Genomic DNA, 27,532 nt, shown 5'->3' on the forward strand with positions numbered 1-27,532 from the left:
ACGCTAAAAGAATATGGCATATGCTGTGGGCTAGGATGAATGGAAGAAGTCTTTAGCTGCAAAACCTAATCATTTTTCTGTCATGTTTCCTAACTGTATCAACATATGAAGGCCTTAAAGAAAGAGTTTGTCTGTGTTCATTCAACTTCCTCCAACTTTATGGAGAGTGTTCAAGCTTCAGCTTTCAGCACACTATAGTGTAAAAGGTGAGTTAGCATGACATACTCCCAGCCAGAGTCTCATGAGGTAGCGGGTCAGTACAGGGCCTTTCAACATTTCCTAGCAAATGTGACTGAGTGTTTTGTTTAGACCACTGAGAACCTGGTTCCAACTCCTGCTGGGACAGAATATTTATCAGCTGACCTTGGAACCACATTATCTACCTCATATTTGTTGTCACTAGAGGGTGCTCATGCATAGTATCCTCAATTCTTTGGAGAAAGGATGGGATAGCAGGAAAATCTTTGGTCAGACTTGTCTGCTGCAAGTATCACCAGTGCTTTTTTTAACTGAAGCCTCCCCTGAGACTCACCCAGAATAGTAAGATTTCGTTCTAATAGATCACAAAAGAAGAAACTCTGATGTATTAGGTGTCTTTAATCCAAAATAGGGGAAAGCAGACCAAAGAATTTGTTTCAGCAGTGACATCAATCAAGAAAACAGAAACTGTTTTTTTTTTACAAATTAAAATTCCATACAGTGTCTAAAATGTCACCTAAAAGCTAAACTTTTCTTTTAAAAAAGAAAAGAAAATGTGTTTTTTAAAACATTAAAATGCCAGTGAAACAAAATGTGGCATAAAAATATTCATTCATAAACATAGGATATACAGGGAAAAGTCAGACAAATGGATCAACCACCAGCATGAGGCAAACGTTGATGTAAATAGGGCACCTTATCCACTTTATTTTTTTCTCTCTAAGGTAAAGTTAGAGCAAGACTTAAGGGGGCTTGACCTGGATGTACCCTGCGCAAAACACCAGAATCTCACTGGAGACCTTAAACGCGCACACTGATCACATCATGTCTCCTTCAGGTTCCACCTTTTAGTTTCTTAGGCAGAACGTCCATCATCATCTTTCTACACTAGTAAAATTTATGCCGAGTGGTCAAGCAATATCTCAAGACGCCAAGGAATCTACCCAGCTGAAGAAAACATTTTTCATTTGTTCTCCCGTTTCCCACTCCATTTTCCCATAAGACTGGTCAGGGGGCAGATTCTGCCGAACACAAGCTGCAATGTATATTCCAGTGGGATACAAATATCAGACTGGAGCCTTTGCTATGCAGTCAAAGAGTTGTGGTTTCCTGGCAAAGATAAGAACTGCTGTATGCAACCATAAAAACAATGAGGCAACAGCCACAAAATATGCTCACGGGTACAGAGGACATGAGCCTGCAACTAATGGTTATGAGTATCCTGCACCCAGGACTTAGGCTTCAATATTGAATGAGATGGTGATGGAAAACTGGGCACCATTACTCTGGTGTAATGCTCTAGGGAGGCTTTGTCGGCTAATGAAAAAGATCAGTCATCTATCACTCAACAAGCTCCTTTCTGCCGCACCCACCCAAATACCCTGAGATCATAACTGAATTGTGGGTGCATTTAAGATCCCAATATTACCCCTTATAAAGTTAAGGGGATATACAAAATTGGAGAGTCTTTCTGCCTATACTTGCAGACATTCGATACACATCCTACCACATTATTACATACAATCCACAAACTCACAAATAAAGAGAAATAATCCTGTGCGTACCCAGTTAGAGAGTGAGAAGGCTTCCAGTTTCATGAGGCGTCTTGTACTTAGGACCTTTGATCTATAACTTCCATGACCTGTAAATTGAGCTTAAGGTCCAAGAGCAAAGGAACAGTTCCTGTTTCAGAGGACATTTCTTTGACAGCCCTGGCACTTCTTCAAAACAAACTGAAAGCCCTTAACTCTTTAAAAAAAAATTACTTAGCACAGGACTCTGTCTGCATCTCAGTACTACAGTAGTTTTAAAAATATAGATATATATATTATTAATCCTTAAATGCTGATCACAGGATTTTCAGTGTCCCTGGGGGAGAAAAGGAAGGGGAGAGTTTACCAATAAAAATCCAATTATCAGAAGATTTCTGAACATGACAAAAATAAAAATAAAATAAAATAGAAGTATGCATTGTACAGAGGGCAACTGTCTCCCGCCTGACTCGAAATAGGTCAGAACCATGAGGGACAGCTAAAAAAATAACTAGTCTGGTATAAAGATCTGGATTCCATGTGTCTGATACGACAGTCTTATCTGATTTGTTTTAAAAATATATAGATATAGTTATTGCTTTCACAACCACCAGGCTGGACTCTTGAGCACTCAGTGAGGGAGGGCTGTAGGTTCAGTGGGGTTTGCTTTCTTTCGCCTTTTCATGAGCAGCGGGTTGGATGAGTCTTCTATTTTCTTAATCTTGATTTGCTCGTAATCCACTCTCATGGTGGCCAAGGCACTTGTCATTTCCTCCTAAAAATACAGGAAAAAGTGAGTGACACGGAGCTGTCATGCTGGGTGGACAAAAGAGATACTAGAGCAGAAGATGTCAAACTCAATTTCATCTTGGGCCGCATTGGCATTATGGTTGCCCTCAAAGGGCCGGTTGCATCTTTAACACTATATAAATGTATCTACTGTTTATCATATTAAATATAATCCTCCTCATTTAATTATTACTGTTTTTTGGTAACGTAAGTAATAACTAGCTCTGAAAGTAAACGTATATGATCAAAGTCTAGAAATAATGGCAAGCAGATATTCAAGTATCCAATTTGCCATGGCCCTCGTCCCTTGTTATCACCTGGCTGCTCTCTCGCTTCCATAGCGGGAGAGGAGGCACAGACGGCCGCCTCTATGCGACACCATCAAACAGTCCTTGCCGGGAGCCTTAAGAATGGGAGTGGGCAATAGCGAGGACTACATTTCCCAAGGTGCTGTACGCTGCCCAAGCGACTGCACTTTCTGACTCTTTGCTGCTTGGAATGCTGGGATTAGAAGTCCCGCTGGGCAGATTCCCAGCATCCTTGTGGAGCACTATGGGTGACCGAGTAAGCACCTGCGTATTGTATACTGTACAGTAGCAGGCAACAATCCAGAGTATCTACCCACAAAGAATTTAAGGAGCATTTTGATAATAAAGTAAGACATTCTCCAGCTTCCTCCAATATAGCAGACGACCATACCTCAAAGAGAATCCACCACACCGGGAGGGGGTTCTAATGTTTATAATCCCTCCCCACCCTGCTTCTCAGTTTGGACCAGTGAAGATTCCTCTTGTCTTTATTTTCAGCTGCTAAGATGTGAAAACGATTTAACTTTGTTTATCTTCTAATTTTCTGATCTACATTAGATGCTATTATTTTCTGATAGATTTATGTGGTTCAAAGTTTCATGCAAACCTTCAGATAGTCCCATTGCATTCCTCTTGTGATATTACCTTTGGTATCTATCCAAAACCAAATGGCTGCTCTCCAAACTCACTTTGCCCTGCTCCTCAAATAACCAACCTTAAGACAAGGATTTATGTTTTCATCTTTTATTGATCAAAAAGCCTTTCAACCTTCTGTTCAGCAATAGCATCAAATATCTATAAACAAAGGGTCAACCCAAGTAAGGATTTTTTCAAGTTTGTCCATGATAAGGCTTAAGGGCAGACTGAAGGGTGTGTGACACACGTGACTGCATTTCACAGGCCTTTATCTGTCTGTCTGTCTGTCTGTCTTGAAGGAAACCACATATATGGGAAATGATCAGGATAGGTTAGTGTGCTCTGAGACTCAGGTGAGGAGGACAAGGAGCCTCCCTTTCCCCACCTCACGTTCCTGACATACGTTTTCTACATCCAAAGCTGTTGTTCATCTTGGTGAAAATGGCAGGTTTCCTCTCAAGATGAAGAACAGTTTTCTAGACCAGTGGTTCTTAACCTTGGGTTACTCAGGTGCTTTTGGACTGCAACTCCCAGAAGTCTTCACCACCAGCTGTGCTGGCTGGGGTTTCTGGGAGTTGCAGTTCAAAAACACCTGAGTAACCAAAGGTTAAGAACCACTGGTCTAGACAGTTTTTTAATTGAGAACACAGTCTGAGGGGAAAGGATTAATCCTTCACCAATTGCTACTGTTCTCCTGATCTTGATCAGGCGCCTCACGACAACTATAATTTAACACAATAGATCTGTGAAATGCAACATCACATTTTACATATGGTATAGTGCAACTCCCAGATACAAAGTTTTGACCGATCTAAATTATTCTCACTTTTTATCTCTAACGACTAACATAATCTAGCCTACGATGTGTCATCCTAAGGAAGATTGTATTCCTTTTTCTTGGCTATCAATGGGCAGAGAAAATTAGAACTATGACTGAGAAACATGGGTCCAGTCTGCATATCTGACACCATTTTCTGCTACAGCTGGGCTGCCCATACCATTGAACAGACCCCTAGTTACTTATACTTGGTTTCATAACCTTCAATCTGGCAGTTTACAAGTGAAGGAGATAAGGGATGATGTCAACTCACCTTGACATCCTCCCAAAGGTCTTTCTCTTCTTTCAAAACCCTACTAGTGTGAAGTGGTGTCTGTGGCACCTGCATTGATTGCTGCAGAGGGAAGATAAACAAAGTATTCACTTCTGGGTTAAAGTGCTTTAGACAGCCTGTGTTTGTGTTTCTCAGGCTAGACAACCACATAAGTTTGGAAAGGGACTTTCAGAAATGGCAACTGAGCACTTACCATGATCCAGGGGTGATTCATGAACTCTGTTATGGTCATCCGCTGAGTTGGATCTGTTTTCAGCAAATTTCGGATCAGCTGTTTGACTGGGGGGGGAAGGAAAGCAGCATTAGCAGTACCTTACACAACCTGACATCTCAACTGAAAACTAGAAACCTATTTCAAGACTAAAAAAAACCCAACAACCTGGGAGATCACTTACATGGGAGTGGGTAGGGTACAGTATAGATGTACTTTTAAGCAGAATATATTTTGGCCTATATAAATCTGCAGTGTCCTCTACGCCAGTGGTCCCCAACCTTGGGCCTCCAGATGTTCTTGGACTTCAACTCCCAGAAATCCTGGCCAGCAGAGGTGGTGGTGAAGGCTTCTGGGAGTTGTAGTCTAAGAACATCTGGAGGCCCAAGGTTGGGGACCACTGCTCTAGGCTAATATTCTACTCCCATGCCAATCGAAAGCAAAACTATTTTCTTCCCTGTGATCTGAGTATACAACTATACCTTATAGCTCCAAATTCTCAACAATTATTGATCTTCTCCTAAATTTTGAGTTTTTATTTTCAGAAAAGGGGGGAGGGAAAGCAGGCCTCATCACTGCATGTTTTCCACTCCTATTACACAGCCTTGGGGTGGTGGTGGTGGTGGTGGTAAATTTTATTTTTAATTTTATTTCAGACTAAAATTTCCATTATAAAAAAAACAAATCACAAAATAAGTGACGATTACTTTTGAAAGTCCTGGTTTTAAAGCCGTGTTTTAATTGCATGCCCTCTCCTAGCTTTTTCAGAACAGAACAATAGCTGCTACCAACATGTTTACCTTCCTCTGAGACTTCCGACCACTCTGGGTTTGGAAATTCATATTGACCCATTCGGATCCGTTTCTTCATGCCTGGAGAGATTGCTAGACCATGGTTGGAATAGAAAGGGGGGTACCCACATAGTCTGTACAAAACAGCAAAATGACATGTGTCAGAGAAATCAGAGTTAAATGCCAACATGATCCTTCTGATATTTGTCCTTCTGATTTACAACAAAACAAAAGCAAAAAAAAAAAAAAAAAAAAGATCATTTCTTGCATATACTATGAAAGCCAGTCAGATAAGAGGGTCTGTTTGGAGGACTTACTCTGTACTTTTCACAGTACCTAGTGATTTACAACCCAAGAAATAAATAAAGTAGTGCACAAATAAATAATTGTATTTGTGCAAATAAAGAAGTGACATAATGGCTAGGGCAGAATTCTTTTTTTGAAGAGATTTGAGGAGAAAAGAGGGTTAGAACCAATGATCATAGGAATACATTGTTTTTCTCTCAAATTTGTAATGAGGAAATTCCGTATTACTGTTTAAGTGATAATTAAGGAATTTGGCATACATTTGGTATGTTGTATGACAACATTTAAATTAACACTATGACCTACCAAGTGCTCTTGGGACATCCCAACTTGCAAAACTCTCCTCATCCCACAACTCCTAAAGAATAGCTGTGCTGACTTCTACCACAGTTTGTGGTTCTTCAGATCCACATCTAGTCCAACAAACAAGCCAAACTTTGTGGCCACCAGGATCCTGTCCTTATCGTTTTGCCTGATCTCACATCCAAACCTTTGCATAAAGGTGACGGACAACCTGTTGCTCCTCTTAAAAACTACATGCTTGGACCTTAAGAAGGGGGAAAGACCTTCAAGCGAAGCAGGATTATGGAAGCCTAACACCAATGGGGGAGATATACTTGCCTTACTGCCCAAGTGCAAATATGTACTGACCTGGAGGGGAAGGATGGGACTTGTGCCGGCAAATGGGCTGCTGAGATGCTGTGTGGGGGTGGGCTTTGCCTGGAGCTGAAGTGGTGCAAGCAGAGCACAACTCTGGGGTCTACCCCCTTTCCCTATCCGAACTGGAGAAGAAAGCCAGAATTCCTCATGTTGCCACAGAATAACAGAATATTCATGGTGGCAACTGGATGCCTGCTCAGGTTGATGAGAGGTCCAGCAGACACAGGTTACAGAATTACATCTGCCTTCAATTTCTAACAGTCCTTTCTACCACAGAGCTATGCTACCAACGACGACAATTGCTGCTAGTCCATTAGACTATCAGGGGCAATAAAGAAAGAGGATACTCTGTCATAACTTTTTTAATTTTTTAAGCATATTTCATACCCTTTTGTTCAGCCAAAACCAAATAAACTGGCCCTCAGCCATCTAAGGATTTAAACATTGCATATTACAGTGATGCCTCACAAGACAAATGCCTCACGCAATGAAAAACTCGCAAGACGAAAGTGTTTTGCGATTTTTTTTTTGGTGATTCGCAAGACAAATTTTTCTATGGCTGTGCTTCGCAAGATGAATTTTTTTCCTTTTTGGGGGGGGTTTGTTTTAAATCACACAACTGTTAGTACTGCGCTTCACAAGACGAAAATTTCGCAATACAACACGACTCATGGAATGAATGAATTTTGTCTTGGGAGGCATCACTGTAATTCAAATATAACAACCAACATTCTGAATTGCATCCAGAAACAATGACAGGGCTTATCAAGCTAAGATCAAATTCTTAGAATGGCGCAGGGACAGTTATCTATATCCTCTCACTCCAAGGACTGCCATGCTGCTTTGGAACAGATCCCTTACCACAAGAACACCTTCATCAATACTACCCTCAGTACATTCAGAACATCTCAACCTTCTCACTGGAGCAGGTGGAGCGGCTAAATAGGTTTGCTAGAGGTTAGGTAGAGGTCCGACGTGTCATGTGGTACAATCCCCATATGCAAATGGCATGCACACCTCAAGCAACCCTATTTGGCCTGGTTCCTTCTGCTGTCAATTTCCCATATCATGAAGTGGCTTAAGTGAAGACAGCCACTTCAGGATACTAGAAAATTAAACACAGAGGAAGTGTTGCTGGTTTTTTTTTACATTCTATTAAGGTAGTGTAGATGATCTGCATCACTAGGGAACATCAGGGGAGCCAAGGCTGAGAATCATTCATCTAGAATTTGCTGCCAAGATGGGTTGTATCAGCTAAATATATTATCTACATCTTCCCACAGTTCTTCAAAATAACTCCTGACTTGATTTAATGGCTGACTGAAAGAAAGTATGGTCTTTCTAGATTATTGATTCAGTAAAGTGCCAGAGGATTTGGAATGTTTTATAGCCCTACAAGAACAGAGTAGACCATACAGAGCAGTCAACATTACTGAGCAGTACAGAACAGAAGAAGTTGCTTACTTACAAAATATACATGATGACGCCAAGGGACCACATATCACATGACTTGTCATATTTCTCCGGACCTAGAACTTCTGGAGCTAAAGACAGAGAAGGGATGATATACAGAGTCACTGTGGGTGCAGGATATTATGTATGGAGTTTCGAGTACAGTGGTGCCTCGACTTACGAACTTAATCCGTATTGGAATGGTGTTCGTAAGTCAAAATGTTCGTAAGTTGAAGCACCATTTCCCATAGGGAATGCATTGAAAAACCGATTAATCCATTCCGGCTGAAGAAAAAAATCACCAGAAAATTAAAAAGAACACAGCAAGCCTGGTCGGAAGGCACTCCGTTGATGAGGTTTAAGAAGAAGAAGAAGAAAAACTCCATAAATAAACAGCAAAGCCACCAACAACACAGCAGGGAAACCTACCCGCCCCAGCCAAAACCCACCCAGCAGAAGGCAAAGCAGGAAGCTAAATCCTAGAGAAAGCAGCAGCCCTGCTATGGAGGTAGGGGACACCTGTTGTCATGGCTGCTACTATTTTTGCTGGTGGTCTGTGCAGAAGAGGGAACAAAAGACCATGTATAACATCCTGAAACCGTAACTCTGACTAAAAAGAAGGCATTTCTTCCGAGGGGGAGTCCATTCATCAGCAAAGGCCTACCCATGAGAGTCAAGGAATGGATGTGGCCAGACAATCAAGACAAAAGGGGAAATCTCCACAACTGCATCAAAGAGGAAGCCAGGAGGAGGAACTGGGTGTCCATGAGCCCCTTGTCCCTAGTTGAGGCCAGTGGAGTCTGAAATTAGGGAGAGACATTATCCATCTTGGAAAGAAGAAATATCGAATATCGAGTCGTCACCTTCCTCACATAGGGACTCAACAGAAAACACACTTTGCAGGCACAGCAGATGGCCACTGGGGGCAGGTTTTATTTCAGGAAAAACAGGGCACAATGACGATCACTTGAAAGAGGCTAGCATGGAAGCCCTGGAGTAGAAGACCAAGATGCCTGGCATAGCCACCGTAATGGGGCTAAGCAAACAAAAACGGATGGAGGGTTACTGCTTGCTTTTTAACAACCGTACAATGTTCAGGCATTAGTTTCCCACCCCTTTTAGGAGCTTATGGCCCCTGGCAGTGGGTCTCTGCAGTTCAGTCACAGTTCATTTAGCACGCCTTATCAGTTCTGTTTTCAGCTTCTGGAAAAAGCCGATTATAAGGAGACTATCTAATACAGACAACCTGGAAGCTTGCCAGCAAAGGATGCCAGAAGGACACATACACACCCACCCCAATTTAAAAGTAAACATAGGACTCGGCCTTTGAAACTGAGCTGTACATTTCCCATACCCCATTTTACAAAACAGACTAGAATTAAGCCCTCAAACAGCTTAAAATATTGTACATAACCTTATATACATATAAGTACTTTCCCTGCCATAGGATTGTGACTCAAGCATACCCCTTTTAGAAAACAAGGTTTAAAAAGAGAGTTTCTAGGTCTCATGATTAAGGATTGCAAATCACAAGATTTTCAGCCCAAATTCCCTGTATTTTTCTCTTTGGACCGAACTCAGTTGTGGCTTATTTAGTTTAAACAACACTCCAAATGCAATAAATGTTAAAAAAATGCTTGCTTGAAAATCTTCACTATTAGATCAATCTTTTCCCTGCCTGCAAAACACAAGAGCAGCATAAAAGAAGATGCTGGATGCCTGCAAGACTCATGACTCAGAAATGTGTGTGTGTTGGGAGTGGAGATGTTCTCAAGTAAATTACTTACCCACATAGTATGGTGTGTAGCATGGCGTAGCTAGGGAGTTATGCGTGGTGGTTTCTTTAGCAAAGCCAAAGTCTGTGAGTTTTAATACAGCGTTGGGTCTTTTTGAGGTGTATAAGAGGTTTTCTGGCTGCAAGACATAATAAGCAAATGCTGCTGGAGAGAATGCTTCCTTTTGTACCACTTTGCAAAGCCTAGCTGGTGACACGGCAAGACCAGATATTCAAATTTAGCAGATTTCAAATATATCCCACCACACAGAGCCATTCACTTATATCTACTAATACCCATTGAACCTTCAATAATAATTATCCCCAGGATAGACTTACAATCACTTGAAAACACAGATATACATCAATGGAAATGAAATCAAACAATTCAATTTATATTTTAAAAGAGCCCATCAAACTGAAAAAGTCTTTAGCTTGTCTTGAAAAGACATTAGAGTGGCACCATATACCATGTTTCCCCCAAAATAAGACAAGGTCTTATATTAATTTTTGCTCCAAAAACGCATTAGGGCTCATTTTCAGGGGATGGTTTTGTTTTGTTTTGTTTTTTGCATGTACAGTACAACAATCTATATTTAAATACAGTCTTGTCATTGTCTGGTTGCTGCACAATGGTGGAGGGTGGGGTTTCGCTTAACTGGGACTTATGTTTGGGGTAGGGCTTATATTACGAGCATCCTGAAAAATTATACTAGGGCTTATTTTCAGGTTAGGTCTTATTTTCGGGGAAACAGGGTATGTTTTCTTTGAGGGGATGTATTCCACACAAAAAAATAAAAATAAAAAAAAACCACATCTCAGCATTTACAATAATCTTCCAGTCCAGCTAGTCACTTCCTTCTTGTCAGATGTTATATGCTAGTCTTCCATCACCCAGCATCCTCTAGTATTATACTACAATTCCCATAATTCTCATCCAGCATGAACAGAGCATCCAGGGCATACATGCTCTTGTTTCACTATTCATTGCTGCAGCTCTAGCAGCTCCTAGTGTTATTGTCATGTGCCTTCAAGCTGCATCGGACATATAGTAACCTTATGAATAAATGACATCCAAAATGTTCAGTCATTAACAGTCCTGCTTAGCTCTTGAAAGCTGAAACTCATTGCTTCTTTTATGGAGTCTGTCCACTTCATAGCTGACCTTCCTCTTCTCCTACTGCCTTCAACTTCTCCTGGCATTATTGCCTTTTCCAGTGAGTCTTGTTGTCTTATGATATGCCCCAAGTACAATAGCTTAGTTATTTTTGCTTCCAGAAAAAAAAAATTCATTTGTTTGTCCTCCTGGTGGTCCAGCGTAACCATCAAGCTCTCTTCCAGCACCACATTCAAACAAATCATATTTTTTTTCCTTGTCTGCAACGTTGATTGCCAGCTGTCACATCCATACATAGCAATCAGGAATATAATATAGTGGATGACCTTGGTCTCCAGTGACCTATCCTTAATTTCATAAACTTTTCTAGTTCCTTCACAGCTGCCTTTCCAATTCTCCGTCTTTTTCTGATCTATTGACTAGTCTCCGTTTGGACTGATGATTGAACCAAGGTATACAAAAAACTTTAGCAATTTCAGGGTGTTTTTTTGTTTTTCATTGTCAATAGAAAAGTTATGTAATACTTCTGTAAGTCATGATTTTGATCTTTTTAATGTTCCACTGTAATTCTGCTTTTGCACTTTCTTCTTTAACCTTCTTAAGATATTGTTTCAAGTCATTGCTATTTTCTGCCAGTAATATGGTCTCATCTGAATATCTCAAATTAGACTGGAAGGAGGCTTCAAGATCTATTTGTAGAAAGGATTATGCATTGCCCCTGAGGCAACAGGATGAGCTTGGCAAGGTTCCTTCTTCCTGCCTCTTACATAAGTGCTTGTCCCCTAGGAGGTTAATGTCATTCATCTCCTTAGGAAGCCAAGTCTTCCTTGGTTCAAACCGCTGGCTGTGGAACTGGTTTAGAAGCCTCATTCTCTTCTGCTCTTTTGTTGTATATGTTCTTATGTATGTAGACACAGCGTCATATTTTATCGATTAAGAATATCAAGAAATGTGCAACAAATGCACAAAATCCCAGTAATAGTGTCAACCTTGCCTTTGCTGTGCTACTGCTCAGAAGACAAAGCTACTCTTTTCAAAACAATCAGGGAGCTTGGAAATGTTACTTTTATGCAGTATAATATCCAGAGACCATGCAAGGAATACTGCGAACTGTAGTTCAAAATTGTAACTTTCTCTGGCAGTCTTTTCATAGAGTTTTCAAAGCATACAATATTCAGAAGTCATTTAGCATTGCCTTCTTCTGTGCAGTAGTAAATCGAGTGTCACTGCCGGTCAGCTATTGCTGCTGCCCAATATCTGCCCTCCAGGAGTTTTTCCATAGCCTTCACTGCTGGAACCATCAATTCTTTTCTGCTGATATGGCTGTTAATCCTGAAGAGGGTAAATTATTCTTAATTGGATGTCTGAGCTTTGACCATTCTGCCTTCGGTGACCTTGACAGGAATCCAGACTTGTAATGGAGTCTGGGCCTCCTGACAGCATTGCTCATGGCTTCCCTGACACACTCAATTCACTTCACCAACTTAAGGTGCACATCCAAGAGACAGAGAAGAAAATGCAAGAGTAGGATTACAGTTGAACATTAAGAAGTCAAAAATCATGAGTACAGTGCTGGAAGAGAGTTTGCTGGATACCATGGACCACTTGCAACACAAACAAGTAGGTCCTAGATTAAATCAAGTTTGAACTGTCACTAGATGCTTAAATGACTAAACCAAGGCTATCATACTTTGGATATATCATAAAAAGACAGGTGTATATATGTGTTATGTACTATCAAGTCAAATCCAATTTATAGAGACTTTAGTAGGGTTTTCAAAGTAAGGGAGATATTTCAGGAGTGATTTTACCAACGACACAAACACTTCCAGGGAATTTCCATGGTCAAATGGGGATTCGAACCCAGACCTCCTGAATTCTAGTCTGTCACTCTATACACTATACCACACTGGGTGTGAGATGACAAGGCTCTTTGGAGAAGACGACAACATTAGCAAGAGCAAGAAACATTAAATGAAGAGGAAGCCCAAATAAGAGGGGGTTGACTCAATAAAGGAAGACACAGCTGTTAATGGTGGAATTTTTAATCACCATAAGTTGAAAGTGAATTGATGGCACATAACATCCCACTTTCTTCTTTCTTTAAAACCATGCTTTCGACACTTGAAAACCTCTGACACAACAAACAACTTCAATGAAGGATTCTGAACCCAAATATCTTTGGAACAGTTCTAATCAAAAGGAACCATTGATTTACTTAGGATTCTTCCAGATACTTCCATAACCATCCTGAGCTTATATACAGAAGCTGGGCAGTCACTGCTCTGCTTTATATTTGAAGGCGAGATAAGGGTACAGACGTCCCCAAGAGGCCATCTCTTGCTATGGCAAAAATTAAGGGCCTGCCGTTATCTCTGTAGACGTAGAAGATCCCTAGAAAATAAATGTTTTCTCCTGCAGCTTTCCATCTCAGCAAAATTATTCATTTTGTATACTGACCACTTGGGAAAACTTCCAGTGTAGTTGTAGCAGAAGCAAAAAGAACAATAAACATGACCGAGGGAATTATCTGCCTATGAGTCTCTGAGTCCCCTACATGTAGTTTCCAAATTCCACCCAGCTCTTCCTCCAAAAAGTGAAACTCTGGATGATAAAATTTCTGGGTGTTATACCGCCCCCAACATAAAAGCTTCCACCACCAGAAGAGGGAAATACAATCAACATTTCCCTTGGAAGTACGTATATCCTACATATGGATGAAATGTTAAAAGGGCCTGGAAAGGCTGCCAAGCAATGGTTATTTCTTGTTATTCATTAGCATTGTATAGGCTGGGCTTCATCTAAAGAATTACCTTAACATCCCGGTGTGCAATGTTGATTGAATGTAAATACTGAATGGCTTCTCCAATGCTCTTCATTATCTCAGATGCCTCTGGAGAGGATAAGGAAAAATGCATTATTTTAGACAGGCAACCACCTCAAATACCCAGCTTAAGGAGAGCAAAGCCACAAAAGTCCTTCCTTGTTGTAACCTTCAAATCAGGAGGTTATTACAAGGGAAGTGAGAGACCAGCAGTCACATGTTGTGCTTTACTCTTGTTTTCCTTAACATCTCAATCCTGATAGAATTGCACATAATTCTCATGTATTTGTTGTGCATTAATCGCTGGAAGTGGTGGCATGTTCCATGCAAGTAATTAATTCCAGTGATTATCCAGGACATGATTTGGAAGACAAGAAAGACCCCCACACTAATTTAGAAGGTATGGATAAACCAAGAGGTAAGTAATTTGGAAACTGTAGTTGAAGAAGAAGAAAAAGAAGAAGGTGGTAAAGAAGAAGGAGGAGGAGGAGGAGGAGGAGGAGGAGGAGGAGAAGGAAAAGAAGAAGAGGAGGAGGAGGAGGAGGAGGAGGACAATGAGGATGAGGATGGTAAAGAATAAGAAGAACTACTTTTCCCTTGCTCAGATTTAACCACAGCTTGTAAATTCAGAGATAAGAACAATAGACTCTGTTAAATACATCATATGAAATCAATGAAGCAGGGAGCAAGCAAGCCTGGGGCTCGTTCAGAATCTTTTAAAACAGAGCTGAGCAAAAGTAAATGAAGATCTACTAGTAGATTCTTTGGCAATAATAAAGCAAATTTTCCCCTTTACCTTGTGAGCATCAAGTTCTGTAGTAACTCTCAAGTTGACTTGTATTTGCATTTTTAATATTTGTATATTCTTAAACAGTAAGATGCTTTTATCCTTGGATAAAAAAATGTTGTCTAATGAATAAATGGTGGTGGTGGTGCAAGTATAATATGTGATTGTCTCCAATATAGAGTATTTCATCTGACTCCATTTCAAAGTTTCCTCTTTCCACTTGGCTCCTGTTGCTGAATTTTAGTCTTCCATTAAAAAGTCAAAATAGACCAAAAACAACAACAACAACTTGACCTCAAAATCTGCTCTAAATCACAGTTGGAAGGACTGATGAGAAAACTACAGCGTAATCCTTTATGCTCTGGAGAACTGTTTAACACAACCCTTAGAAGGCAAACACAATTTTAAAACAGAGGTGATTATGCTACAAAACAACACCATTATGTTCAGTTTTGAGAAATAGCCTGTTTTCCCGAAAATAAGACCTAGTAGGATTTTTCAAGATGCTCGTAATATAAGCCCTACCCCAAAAATAAGTCCCAGTTAAGTGAAACCCTGCCCTCCACCATTGTGCAGCAGCCAGACGATGACATAACTGTATTTAAATAAATGTAGACTGTTGTACATGAAAAAAAATCCCCTGAAAATAAGCCCTCATGCATTTTTGGAGCAAAAATTAATATAAGACCCTTATTTTTGGGAAAACAGGGTATATTGTAACTCTTCATACCTCTTTCTGTGAAAGCCTGGTCTCCCCTGTCTTGAATTCGACTGAAAAGTTCACCACCATCCAAGCTGGAAGACACAAAACAGATCAATTACAAGAACTATCACCTACACAAAACACGAAGAGCACAGTGCCACCTCAAGTTCTCCTAGACTTTGTTTGTGACACGTATGAGACTTTGAGACTTCCTCCACAGCGAACAAGGCAACAAACCTGCAGCCAGCACCCAGCTCAATGCACACCATTGCCACAGCACTTGGATTCTAAAACTTCCATTATATTGTTCCCTACATCACTGGTTCTTAACTTTGGGTTACTCAAGAGTTTTGGACTGCAACTCCCAGAAGCCTTCACCACCAGCTGTCCTGACTGGGGTTTCTGGGAGTTGCAGTTCAAAAGCATCCGAGTAACAAAGGTTAAGAACCACTGCCCTACATCACAGAAAAGAAGTTCAAACCTTTCCCAATAAAAACAAGAGCAAAAGCAAGGAGCAAGGTTCCTTAAAAGATACATAGCTGAATGGAGGTGAAAAGTGGAGATTAAAAGAAAGGCAATGAAGTAATCGGTCTATATTAATGGCAAATCCAAACAAACCTCAAAAAAACAGGGGCTGCTCTATTACAAAATAGCAAGTGCCTTATATAAGACAATTGATCAATTAAGATTTTATAAGATTCAGTCTTTTGTCACATCATTTAGCTGTATTGCTTCTCAGAACACAAGACAACCTTCCTGACAGTGTCCTTCTACAGCTACCTAGTGCTCTAGATTATCATATATATTATGTTTCAAGTCTGTGAACTCATGATGAATCATTTGCTTTTCTGCAATAAAGCTAGTGCCATGGTATCTACTGGCACTATAAGATAGAAATACTGTTTCAAATTAGTTTATAAGGTGCTTTTCTGATACCTTTATTTGGCTTTGTTTGTCTGTTACGTGCCGTCAAGTTGCATTGGACTTATGGTGACCTAATAGGATGTTCAAGGTATGTTGATTTAAGGGGTGGTTACACCAATGCCACTCCACCAGTGCCCAAGGAGGAACAAGGAACCCGGGTCTCCTGAGTCCTAGTTCATCACTCTATCTACGATACCCCGCTAGCTCTCACAAAATTACCAAAAAGTTACAAATAAGATTAGCTTTCGGATTCTCCAGAAATTTGCATCAGGTAAAGATGGGGGTGGGGGGGAACAGAGTTACAACAAAATAATTTAGAAATTGAGCCAGGTATGTTGCCTATGGCAAGTTAAGTCAGCCAGCCAACAAATAAAACCATTTCAGCAAACCCTTTTATGATCAAGTCAGGTCTTGTCCAACCTCATACTTTGTTTCTATAAATGGATCACATGTTCCCTTTTTTTTCCATTGATGTATTTCAATTGCACCATACCTAACATCTTCAGATACAGGGTTCAATGCAAATGTTTTAATAAATAAAATAAAGTGAAATAATAGTAAAGAAACTGGAGCAGCAAGAAACATCAGCCATGCCTATAATGTTCATATCAAAGATTCTCAGCTAGGGCATTCTGGAAGTTGTAGCACAAGAAGCATTGTTTCATTTGGAAGTAACTAACTACTTTGCATATGAGTTTACATAAGATCATTCTGACAAAACTAGAACTTGGAATCCAAGAATCCTACAACCAGCCCGGCTGCTGGAAAACCAAAAATCCACTGGAACAATAGTTCAAAATGCAATTTTGCCAGATTCTAAAAAATATCTAAATTTTGGAAACACGATAGTGGAAGCACAAGATTTGCTGTGTACCTGTGCAGTGTCTAAATCACTATGATCCCCCCTCCAATTCTATGATACTGACTCCAAGTTTAAATGAACAAGTCTGGTGAACTGCATCCCTTGCTTCACCCCACCAGGCAGCGACACTCACCATTCCATGACTATCAGGAGACATTTTCGACCCTGGTAAAGATTTTCATAGACATCTATAATCTTCACAATATGAGCACACTGAGACGCCCTCCAGTGGAGCTCCACCTCTCTGCGAGCTTTTGGACAATCTTGCAGCATCTAGAAAAGGAAAAGGAAGAGTATGTGTTTTTTTTCCTCTTTCTGCTTTGATTATCAGACTTTATCAACAATTAGCATTTTACCAGTAATTCTTATCCAATCTACCATGGATTACAGTCTCCTTTCAAGAGAAACCGCCTTTCAAGTTTTGGAATGTAGATTGCAAATCATTTTCTACAGAACAATCTTTTAAAATTCTTCTTAATATGGCAAGCTTTGCCAATTTTTTTAACCATTTGCCATGCTGACAAGCATGAGACAGATGATAACGTCCTTGAGGTTGGGAACAAAATATTAAAGGGAACGAAATATTAAAATTATTAAATCTATAAATCTAAAAGAAAATATATACAAAATGTTTTACAGATGGTATGTAACACCAGAGAAATTAACAAACATGTATAAAAATGTTTCTGATAAGTGTTGGAAATGTGAAAAGAAAGTAGGGAGCTTCTATCATACGTGGTGGATGTGCAGTAGGGCCAAGGACTTTTGGGAAATGATTCATAAAATGATAGAGAAAATTTTAGGGGTTAGAATTGCTTTGACACCAGAAAGCTTCCTATTGAATATATTACCAGCTACACTAGGGGGAAAAAAACAAGACTTACTTCACCTTACACCTGATAACTGCAGCTTGAATTGTATATGCCAGTAAGTGGAAGATGACAAAGGTGCCGACAAAGAAGGAATTTACCGAGAAAATTTTGGAACTAGTAGAAATGGATATTTTGATAGATACACTAAATGACAGACTGGATAAAAATAAACAGGAACTTCTTTATACCTGGATGAAATCTACACCGATTTAAGTAGAACAGATTAGATTAATATTATGTTAGAGAGTGTAAAACAAGATGAAATGAATGGAACATATTGTAATAAATCACTCTGGCTGCAACGGATAGAAAAGTAGAAAAAATACAATAAAATATTTTTATAAAAAAAGATAACTTCCTTGAGGTAAAGAGAGTATTAATTAATCAAGAACAAACAGTGAGTTCATAGCTGGGAACGCATTTGAAAACCAGTCTTTTGGGTACGAGGCTTTCATTAGCTCCTGAACAATAGTGATTATATAAATCCAATATTCTCAATATCCACTTTTGTATTTATTTTATTATTTCTTATATAACCGCCACATAATTTAAGTCCTCTGACAAATGAAAACAACATTACAATATAAATTAAAATCAGCAACAATAACAAAAATAGAGTGGAACTACATGTTTAAAACATACATTTCTAACTAGAATGTCTACACTATAGAAAGTCATGTGACTTTTTGTTACTCGACTCATAGTTGAACCTCTGTGTTTGCCCACCCACTGGACATAATATTTATTCATTACATTTATATCCCTTTTTCCGCCAATGAGCTCAAAGCAACATACTGTATATGGCTTTTCTTATCCCTACCTGATTCTTTCAACAGGTCTGCAAGGTCAGATTGAGAGGATGTGACTGGCCCAATATGGGATCTCTATGTTTGGGTTTGATGTGTGTCAGCTACATCCCATATTCATGACAAGCAAATGTGTGACAAAGATCCAGTTCACCAATTCATGTGAAATATTCCATAGCTAGTTTTCCTGCCAATTTTCAACATCCTTTACTACATATATATTCTCTAAACTCTTCTCCAAAAAACAACCATCACACAATGTAGGTAAGATGGCTAAAAATAAGACCTCCTCCTCCCATATATTAGAGGGAGGGAAGAGATCGTCTTATCTTAGAACTACAGCACTGGAAGAGACCCCATGGATCATCAAATCCAGACGCTTCCAGGGAGACATGGTGGGGAATCAAACTCCCAAACTCTGGCTCCACAGCCAGATACTTCTCCAGTGTTTGAGAGGAGATGCTCCATTTCATGTCCTGCCACCTTGAAAGACTAGGTTGGTGGACAGACAAGATAGGGTTTCCCTTTGTAGAGATCTTTGGCTATGGGACTCCCTGCTGAGGGAAGTCAGGCTGATCCCATCTCCACTGAGCTTCCGATGGACAGCTATAGCTTCACCACTTCAAAGGGCCTTTGGTCTCTGAGACTAGTTTTGTTTTTTAAATGGCTTTTAACAAACATTTGGCTTGCCTTTTAAACTTTAAAGGATGTTTTTAACCTTCTAAAAAATATCTAGTGCAAGTTGTTTTGGGAACCCTGCCAACCAGAAAGAGAATAAACAAATGCTGCAAGCAAGGAAGCAAACAAGCAAAAAATTGGTCTATCAAAGGACAGCTCGACTGTGAAGGCTCAATAACCTGTGAGAAGAGGCTGCCTTCGAGACTTTTTAAAACATGTCTGGCACATAAAAGAATCAAGCATGCCATCTAGTGGGGAAGGCAACCCAGAAATTTTGGTTCGGGCCAGAAGGCTTGAGTCTAGATGCATGCTTTCAAAGTGGTGTGACAGATCTGCAGATTGTAGCATGAATGCAACCTGGGAAATTAAGATACCTAATTTAGTCCAGCAAACTATTAGGCAGACAACAGCATTTGGCAAAACAGAAACTCTTTGTATAATCAAAATAACGGGGAGTGGGGGCAATTTGCATGAGAAGCTGATATTCCTCCTCTAACAAATCTATTCAAGAAGTAGAAATCCTGCTCTCTCCCATATCTTCCCATCCTAGTAACAACTGCAGCAACAACCCCACCAAGGGAAAACTACACTCCAAACAAGTGCAAGAATAAGTGATGCCTTTATAGGCCAGTAATTAAAAAATAAAAAATTGTACAATATGCAAGTTTTCATGGGTACTCCAAATGAGCGAATAGTTTGCAGTAGGAAAAATACAATGGTGGCAGGGAATAAGTTAATCTAATGCTTCCTGTCCTAATTACCAAGAACTACAAGGTTAAATGTCACACAGGGTAACTTCTGGCTCTAAATTCTCAAATTTAGCTTGTTTTACTTGTAAGTCAGAACCAAATATAGAAGCTGCTTTCAAGCTTGCTTGCTAATGGATCACTGCCAGGAGCTGGAGTTAGAATTTTTGTACACCTGATTCAAATATTGATGACATATTATTGAATGATGGGTCAAACATTTTAAAAGAAAGCTTTCCATTTTCCTCGAATAAATCTGTTACAGAGCATTGTGCAACATCAGACAATATTGAAAAAGAAACCCTAAGGTTCAATTTTTAACTATGCTTAGTAACCCTGCAAGCAAGGGCTACTTTGACAAAGCCTCCTATAATTTGCCAAATGGTGTATGTATAATATTATAGAGGGAAGCTGATATGTTTCATTCTCCATACTGTATTGTTCCTTTGAATGTATTGTTTACTCTATAGAGGGCCAAAGCAACCTCAATGTCCACAACCCCCATCATACAAAGTTGTCAAGGAGCTGTAATTAAGCCAAAATTTGAGGCAGTCAAGGAAAGAGGCTTGTGGGTTTTATTAAATTTGCCCTTCTAACTCCCCCCCCCAAAAAAAATTAAGCCCTGCTTGAAATCTGGAGATCTGGCAACATTCTCCTATACAATGCTTTCTGTCCATTTACTTAAAAAGCTAATCACTACACAAAGAACAACAGGCAGAAATTAGACTGTACTAATAGGAGAATCCAGTCCTTGACTAGTGAGAATCTTGACTATGTGTTTGGTACACATAATACAGTACAAGGGAAATTGACTCTTTTGGAACTAAATCTCATTTTCAGGCCTATTGCCACCTAGTGGCAGAGATTAATCCACATGATGGGCCTTCCCCTACTGTATCATAAACTGCCAGGCTAGAATCCTCATTCAGTCCTCATTCAGTCATGAAGCTGAATAACATTTCTTGGACCACCCATTATTTTTGAATCCTAACCTATCTCACAGGATATTAAAATGATGTTATGATTAAAAGGGATGCTCAATCACATTAGTAAAATTAAAATATTCTGCATAAATAGACTGTGAATTATCGAATATAATTTTCTGCATAAATCCAAATTATGGAAGTGATATACAGCCATCCTAAGTAGCAGCCACTGACTGATACATTTATGTACAATCTGATTTCCTTTTAAAGCTATCCATCTAAGGTGATGGTCATCACAACATCTTGTGGTAACAAATAATATAATGTAACTTTTTTTTGAAGAAATATTTTTTACTTCCCCTGAATCCCCCACCATTCAGCTTCACTGGATGACCTTTCCAACATGATGAAATAAAACCACCTCACTATCCTCATTATCTGCAACAGTGATCAATAAAAATGGCTATCATTTCACAATCCCCTATCACTCATCTCCAGTCTGGTGGTGCTCTCCAAGGGTTGAGTACCACAGATCCCATCAATAGCCACTGAGAATTATGGAACATATAGTCCAATTCATCTAAAGAGCAGGTGATAGCAGAAGGCTGTTCTAATCAAACCTTCCCCCTTTCTCACCTTCTCCCAAAAATTAAAAAGCCCCAAACACTATCATCAGTTCTAATGTAGGAGTTGATCTATAGCATTGATCATTTCGATTGCCTTCTGTGCCTTTCCAAAAACTGAATGTTTACCTCAAACCCTAATTCAAGGTCATTTTACTATGACCCTACAGCAGTGGTGTCGAACTGTGGCCCTCCAGATGTTCTTGGCCTTCAACTCCCAGAAATCCTGGCCAGCAGAGGTGGTGGTGAAGGCTTCTGGGAGTTGAAGTCCAAGAACATCTGGAGGGCCACAGTTCGACACCACTGCCCTACAGGATATGTCACGTCTCCCTTTTAACAGGACCATTCAGAGTTCCTCCAGCAGGAGGAGCCTGTTGCTTTAAACAAGACCGACTCCTCTCTTTCCCAGGAACTGTCCTGCCAACCATCCTTCCTAACATTTGTGTGTAGCTAACAGTCCATTACCTTGTTTGGGAGTGTAAACAAGGCAGCATTCATTACACACTGCAGGCTTGTAAATACTGAGCATTAAGATATCCAAGCCTGAAGCTGCTGTTGTGTGTCTAATTGAGTACAGACTGGATGCAAACCTCTTTGCAACTGTGCCCATGCCGTCTGCCTTTTAGTTTTCAAACAACAAAACACAAGGAGGCAGTAAGAAAAAATAAATAGAAAGCCCTTCATATACATGCAGTTCCTTTAAGAGAAACTCAAGTATCTTGCAGTACCTTTAAGTCTAACTAGTTTTTATTTTTCATAACCTTTATGTGTTCAAGGACACTTCTTCAGATGAATGGAATGTGAACACTTCCTTTAAGTTCTTCAGCCATATCAGTGTTTGGCATGTCGTTCTGATAAAAACTGCCAACCGCTACTCACAACTTCCCGCCACACAGAATGTAGTGTTAAATGAGGGGAGAGGCCACAACTCTATATATATATAATACTAATGAAACTTTAGAAACTTGATGCCAGTTAGGAAAAACTAAATGGAGCTAATGGTTTGACTTGTTTATGAAGTAGATTTTTATGTTCCTGTGTAAATGAGCCACTGTGAAAGTGGGGGGAAAAAACCTCTCAAGCCAAAAGGAGTAAGTTCTTCATTATCTTATTTATGGCCCTAATTACTTTGAAACTGGAAAGCAAAAAAAGGGTTTCATTTATTGCAGGATTCAATTTTGTATATGATTTGGTACCCTCTCCATTTCATTCATATATAGGTTGCATGTTTATACACACACATGCAGCCTGTGTGTGAACGCATGTGAACATGCCCCTACGCATTCAGCCGACACACAGAATGACAAAGGCCTTTACTTCAAGCAGACAATCATATAAAACGGGAAAGTCAAAATAATATAAATAGGCAACACAGAACAAGCAAATTTCCAACCAAAATATCATGAGAGTAGGTACAATGTCACAGCAACACACATAAGAACCCCATGTTGATGGATGAATAAAATTATTGATATGGATGCTGCCAACCTACTTAGTCATTCCTTTTCAGTAACTGCAATCCACACCAGTAAATGCTGTGAGAATACTGGTCATCTACCCTCCCCCACTCCAGACACTATGACACAGTCCCCAAAGTTTGTGGCTTATTTCCTTAGAAAGATCCATTATAAAGCAGCTGCATCACATCTCTGCTACTTGGGCTTATGAACTGTCAAATAAAACGTCTGTCCACATCAGAATTTCCCTAGTTGTAGAAAGAAAGCTCTCAAGGAAGCATTTTAGCATTTTCCTACAGTAAAGCTGTACTTCACACTAAAGCAGCAAACCTGAGTCTGGGCCATACCATTAGGTTATCACAGAACTGAATGTTACACCACACACAAAAATTAAAATTCACTTCACCAGCAGATTGATATCAGCACTTTCAAGCAATGTGGGTGCAGGGACAAGCGTGTCATCTGTATGCAAATTTGTTTTGTAGGCATTATTCACTTACTGGCAGCTTAGATGCATGTACCCAAACAAGAAGCTGCAAGTGCTGTTAAAAGCAAGCATTTACAGTGTGACATTCACAATGCAAGATGCAGAGCTATAAAGGTTACATTTTCTTACTACAAATCCCAGCATCTGCTGACTATCAGATGGATTGTGAGAATTGTAGTCTAGTGGATAAATTTTCCAGATCTGGTAAGAAGGGAGGGGATTGTTGAAAGCAGCATTGTCCTACTGACAAAATGACCGTGTTGGCGTTTTGTGGTACAAGTTAAAGCCCCAAACCTTTAGTGAACAATCACTTTATATCTGAAGAAGACAGATATAAAGAGACTTCCCTGGAGCCCCGACTGCGAGCAGCAATGCCAGACCAACAAGTCTATGACAGCTTGTGGAAAGAATGCAGCATGTGGCCAAAGGAGTATGTATGTGACAGAGGCAGCCAGCCACAAGGCGTACGCTCAGCATGGGGTCAAGCGAGAGAGAAAGGAGAAAACTGGCTGAAGCAAAGCACACTCCAGAAGCTGTCAAAACTCAGGAACTGCACAGAAAAGGGGAAGGGCTGACACCGACAAAAATCACTGGGACTTTGTGGTATTTCATGGGTCAGCAAGCCAAAGTTCTTTGCTACACATGAAATAGGAAGGCGAGCAGGAAAGAAAGAAAGAAAGAAAGAAAGAAAGAAAGAAAGAAAGAAAGAAAGAAAGAAAGAAAGAAAGAAAGAAAGAAAGAAAGAAAGAAAGAAAGAAAGAAAGAAAGAAAGAAAGAAAGAATTCTTCATGGTCAAGACCTTATTCAGATGATTGCTGAATGCACACTCTAATGGTATCTGAGCTACAATTATACACACAGCTCTGCACCCTTTAGAAATAGCAGTGTTGTGTAGTTCTTTCAGCACATGTTGTGCATGCTCGGCCCCAAAATAACAACCCCACAATACAAAATCTGTGCCAAGAAAGACTGAAATGTGCAGCCAGCATAAATTAGGCCCATTCAGCTGACTTACATCTACAATGCAGCTACTTTATTCTGATTTTGCTAATGATAGGGTAGTGCAAAGAGCTACGCAGGACACCAGTCACAAGAAATCTGTACACTCTAATTGCTTTCTTAAAAAGTAGTTAATGGTAGCTGAATTTCTCTAGCAGCTGAACTCTACACCCAATTCGATATACGTTGGCCCCTTTTAGTCATGTCAGCCAAACCACAGTTCAGTGACTGTGACTTTCCTCACTGCCCAGACTGCAATAAATTGCCATGGGGAAGGTTTCTCATATCACAACTATTTATTTCATGCAGCATTTGACAGCATCTAGTGGAACACATGGAAATAAAAACATCCTGAGTAACAGCAAGAATGACTCCTCCCATGAGAAACTGCTTAATGAGCTGTCCTCATTTAGCACTGTTATAGGAAAAAAGAAAAATAGGGAAGGAAAGAAAGAAAGATAGAACAGTCATAGGATTACTGTACTTTCTAAAATTATACTTGAAAGTCTACTGCAGAAGTGAGTTGAAGATTTTTTTAAAGGCAAAAGATAGGTATAATATAACAGTTTATGATATTTGTTTTCTCACCACAGATGCTTAACGCTGGTCAGCAGTGAACAAATAAGAAGTGTATTGGGCAGAGGCTGGGGATGAATACTTTTATGCTGTCTTGGGTGTATTCCTCCTTCCCTTTACAGAGATGCTGACAAGACCAACAATGGACACTTACTCTAACATTGGTGATAGGTCCACACAATGCATTGTACTTGAGAGAAAACAGACTAGCTGAGGGGGCACAGGAAAGACAATTTGAATTTGGTACACACAGCTCTGTCCTCGAGCAGATACATTGGCTGGGATGGAGGGTGTTGTTGCTGCTTCTCCACACAACCTACATCTGCCGCCTAAGGTGACTGCCTCGGTCTACTTAACAGCAGGGCCCTCTGTGCCTAGAAAAGCACATGAAAGCGTTATTGCAGCTGTACTGAAGGCTTTCTTTTATACCTTTCCGCTTTCTTAACCCCACACTTCTCCCTTATTAAGGAAAAATAGCAGCCTGGTGGCAGCTGTCTTTCTCTTATGACTATTAGCAATTTCCTGTGAAAGGATAGGACGGAGCTACCACCTGCTGTTGCTCGGCATCTATGGAGGAGGACGCTGATTGAGCAGAACAGAAGGCAGACCAATTATTATGATCAGGTAAATGAATGCATCTGTGAGGATGGGAAGTGATGTTTTGTGGAAGAACTGAGTAATGGGTTGGACTCAATTATTTTTCACATTCCTGTCTGATACTGCGATTCCAGATTCTTCAAATCTTGCACTACAATAAAAAAGCCAAATGTCATTTTATGCAGGGACTGTGATTATGATGAATGTATTACTTCCGACAAAATGGTTCTAAATCTGATACAGAAACAGGAAACACCAATGCTATAAGCAGTAGAGGAAATTCTAAAGTTGTAAGATACTAGAGGAAGTCATAGCCTAGCCTCCCATGTGCAGCCTGTGAAACTAGGAGATCCCTAGGCCATCCGCCCAAAAACTATGACCTTCGCATTTGAAGGCCATACAGCTGGAATAATTCCTGGGCTATTAATATCACACATGCCGAAACTTTACTGCTTGGCTCTCTAGGCTTTTGAAAATGGGGTGGAGATCTTTTTATGGGCTAGGGTTTTCTCAAAAGATACGTTTCTCAAACATATTTATAAAATTTTTCTTTCTTTCTCAGAAATAAAGGCAAACTAGCCTCTCTTCCAAGCCTGGTAAACTCCATTCATCTTGTGCCATTGGTGAATTCTGGTACAGACAATTTCCCTTGTGTTGATTAATAAAGGATAAATGACTCTCGTTTAAGGGAGCTAAACAGAATGATGAGCCAGCAATGCTTCTAATCCAGTTACCTGAGCTGACGGAGGCATGGGGATATAGGGGAGGCAATCTGCCTCTGTCACTCATTACAAGGCTGAAAAAAACTATTCAGTGCGTCAGTTAATTATTACTTTATTGCTATTTTGTGGTATATGTGGGTAAGACCCCTTGGGACTGAGAAGCAAAATGGCATGAAACTTGGAATATTCCTATTAAATATTCCCATTGAAGCTATTATTTTTATTTGTTGCATTGGATTATATTTATTTACTTTTTCATTTATAGTAACTTGTTCAGTATTATGTTGTTGGTATTAGTTGATGGTCACCTTTCTTTAATATGATATAGTATAGTATGTTTATATTATTTCAACTGCCTGCCCTAAGTAGTGATTTAACTAAGTTGTGGTATCTATAAATGTAAATAAATAAATAAACAAATACATAAATACATAAATACATTAACCCCAAACTCTGATTTTAGCACAATGAAAACAAAAAGGACATTGGGCATTTAACATAAGATCCAGTCTGACCAGGAGTTATAGGAAATTGATGCCGTACACAACAGGCAAGCAACCGTGTGTGTGTGTGTGTGTGTGTGTGTGTGTGTGTGTGTGTGTGTGTGTGTGGGTGTGTGTGGGTGTGTGTGTGTGTGTGTGTGTGTGTGCATCTATAAACTTATCTTCAACATCCATCAGTTAAAACCAACAGAGATATAGATCCATCTTCAACTCCCATCAGTTGAAGCCAACAGAGGGGCGGGATCATACAGATAAAAACAGTGAACTGGCCACAATTTGCCACTCCTGCTCTATATCAGCATCTAGCTCACTGGTTCTTAACCTTGGGTTACTCAGGAGTTTTGGACTGCAACTCCCAGAAGCCTTCACCACCAGCTGTCCTGACTGGGGTTTCTGTGAGTTGCAGTTCAAAAGCATCCGAGTAACAAAGGTTAAGAACCACTGATCTAGCTCAACCCCTGGAAAGCAAACAGGCACTGGCTCTCCAGATTTCATCAGTTTTGTAGGCTGACTGGGAGACTAGTCCAACCACTTTAGAAAAGAACGTACAATTG

General features: G+C 39.9%; 1 protein-coding gene across 1 annotated transcript in view; it reads right to left on the reverse strand.

The window, feature by feature from the left end:
* Positions 1 to 579: 579 nt before the first annotated feature.
* Positions 580 to 27,532, reverse strand: part of MAPKAPK2 (MAPK activated protein kinase 2) — a 111,739-nt gene continuing 84,786 nt past the window's right edge. Inside the window, exons 2-10 of the mRNA XM_020810648.3 lie at positions 17,120 to 17,259; positions 15,228 to 15,292; positions 13,700 to 13,779; positions 9,783 to 9,909; positions 8,012 to 8,087; positions 5,587 to 5,711; positions 4,769 to 4,854; positions 4,555 to 4,635; positions 580 to 2,505 (exon numbers count right to left, since the gene is read on the reverse strand). Of these exons, the coding sequence (XP_020666307.3) occupies positions 2,362 to 2,505; positions 4,555 to 4,635; positions 4,769 to 4,854; positions 5,587 to 5,711; positions 8,012 to 8,087; positions 9,783 to 9,909; positions 13,700 to 13,779; positions 15,228 to 15,292; positions 17,120 to 17,259 (924 nt within the window). The 3' untranslated portion in view covers positions 580 to 2,361. The remainder of the gene's footprint in view (positions 2,506 to 4,554; positions 4,636 to 4,768; positions 4,855 to 5,586; positions 5,712 to 8,011; positions 8,088 to 9,782; positions 9,910 to 13,699; positions 13,780 to 15,227; positions 15,293 to 17,119; positions 17,260 to 27,532) is intronic.

Source organism: Pogona vitticeps, chromosome 4 (assembly GCF_051106095.1).
Source record: "Pogona vitticeps strain Pit_001003342236 chromosome 4, PviZW2.1, whole genome shotgun sequence".
Lineage (NCBI taxonomy): Eukaryota > Metazoa > Chordata > Lepidosauria > Squamata > Agamidae > Pogona > Pogona vitticeps.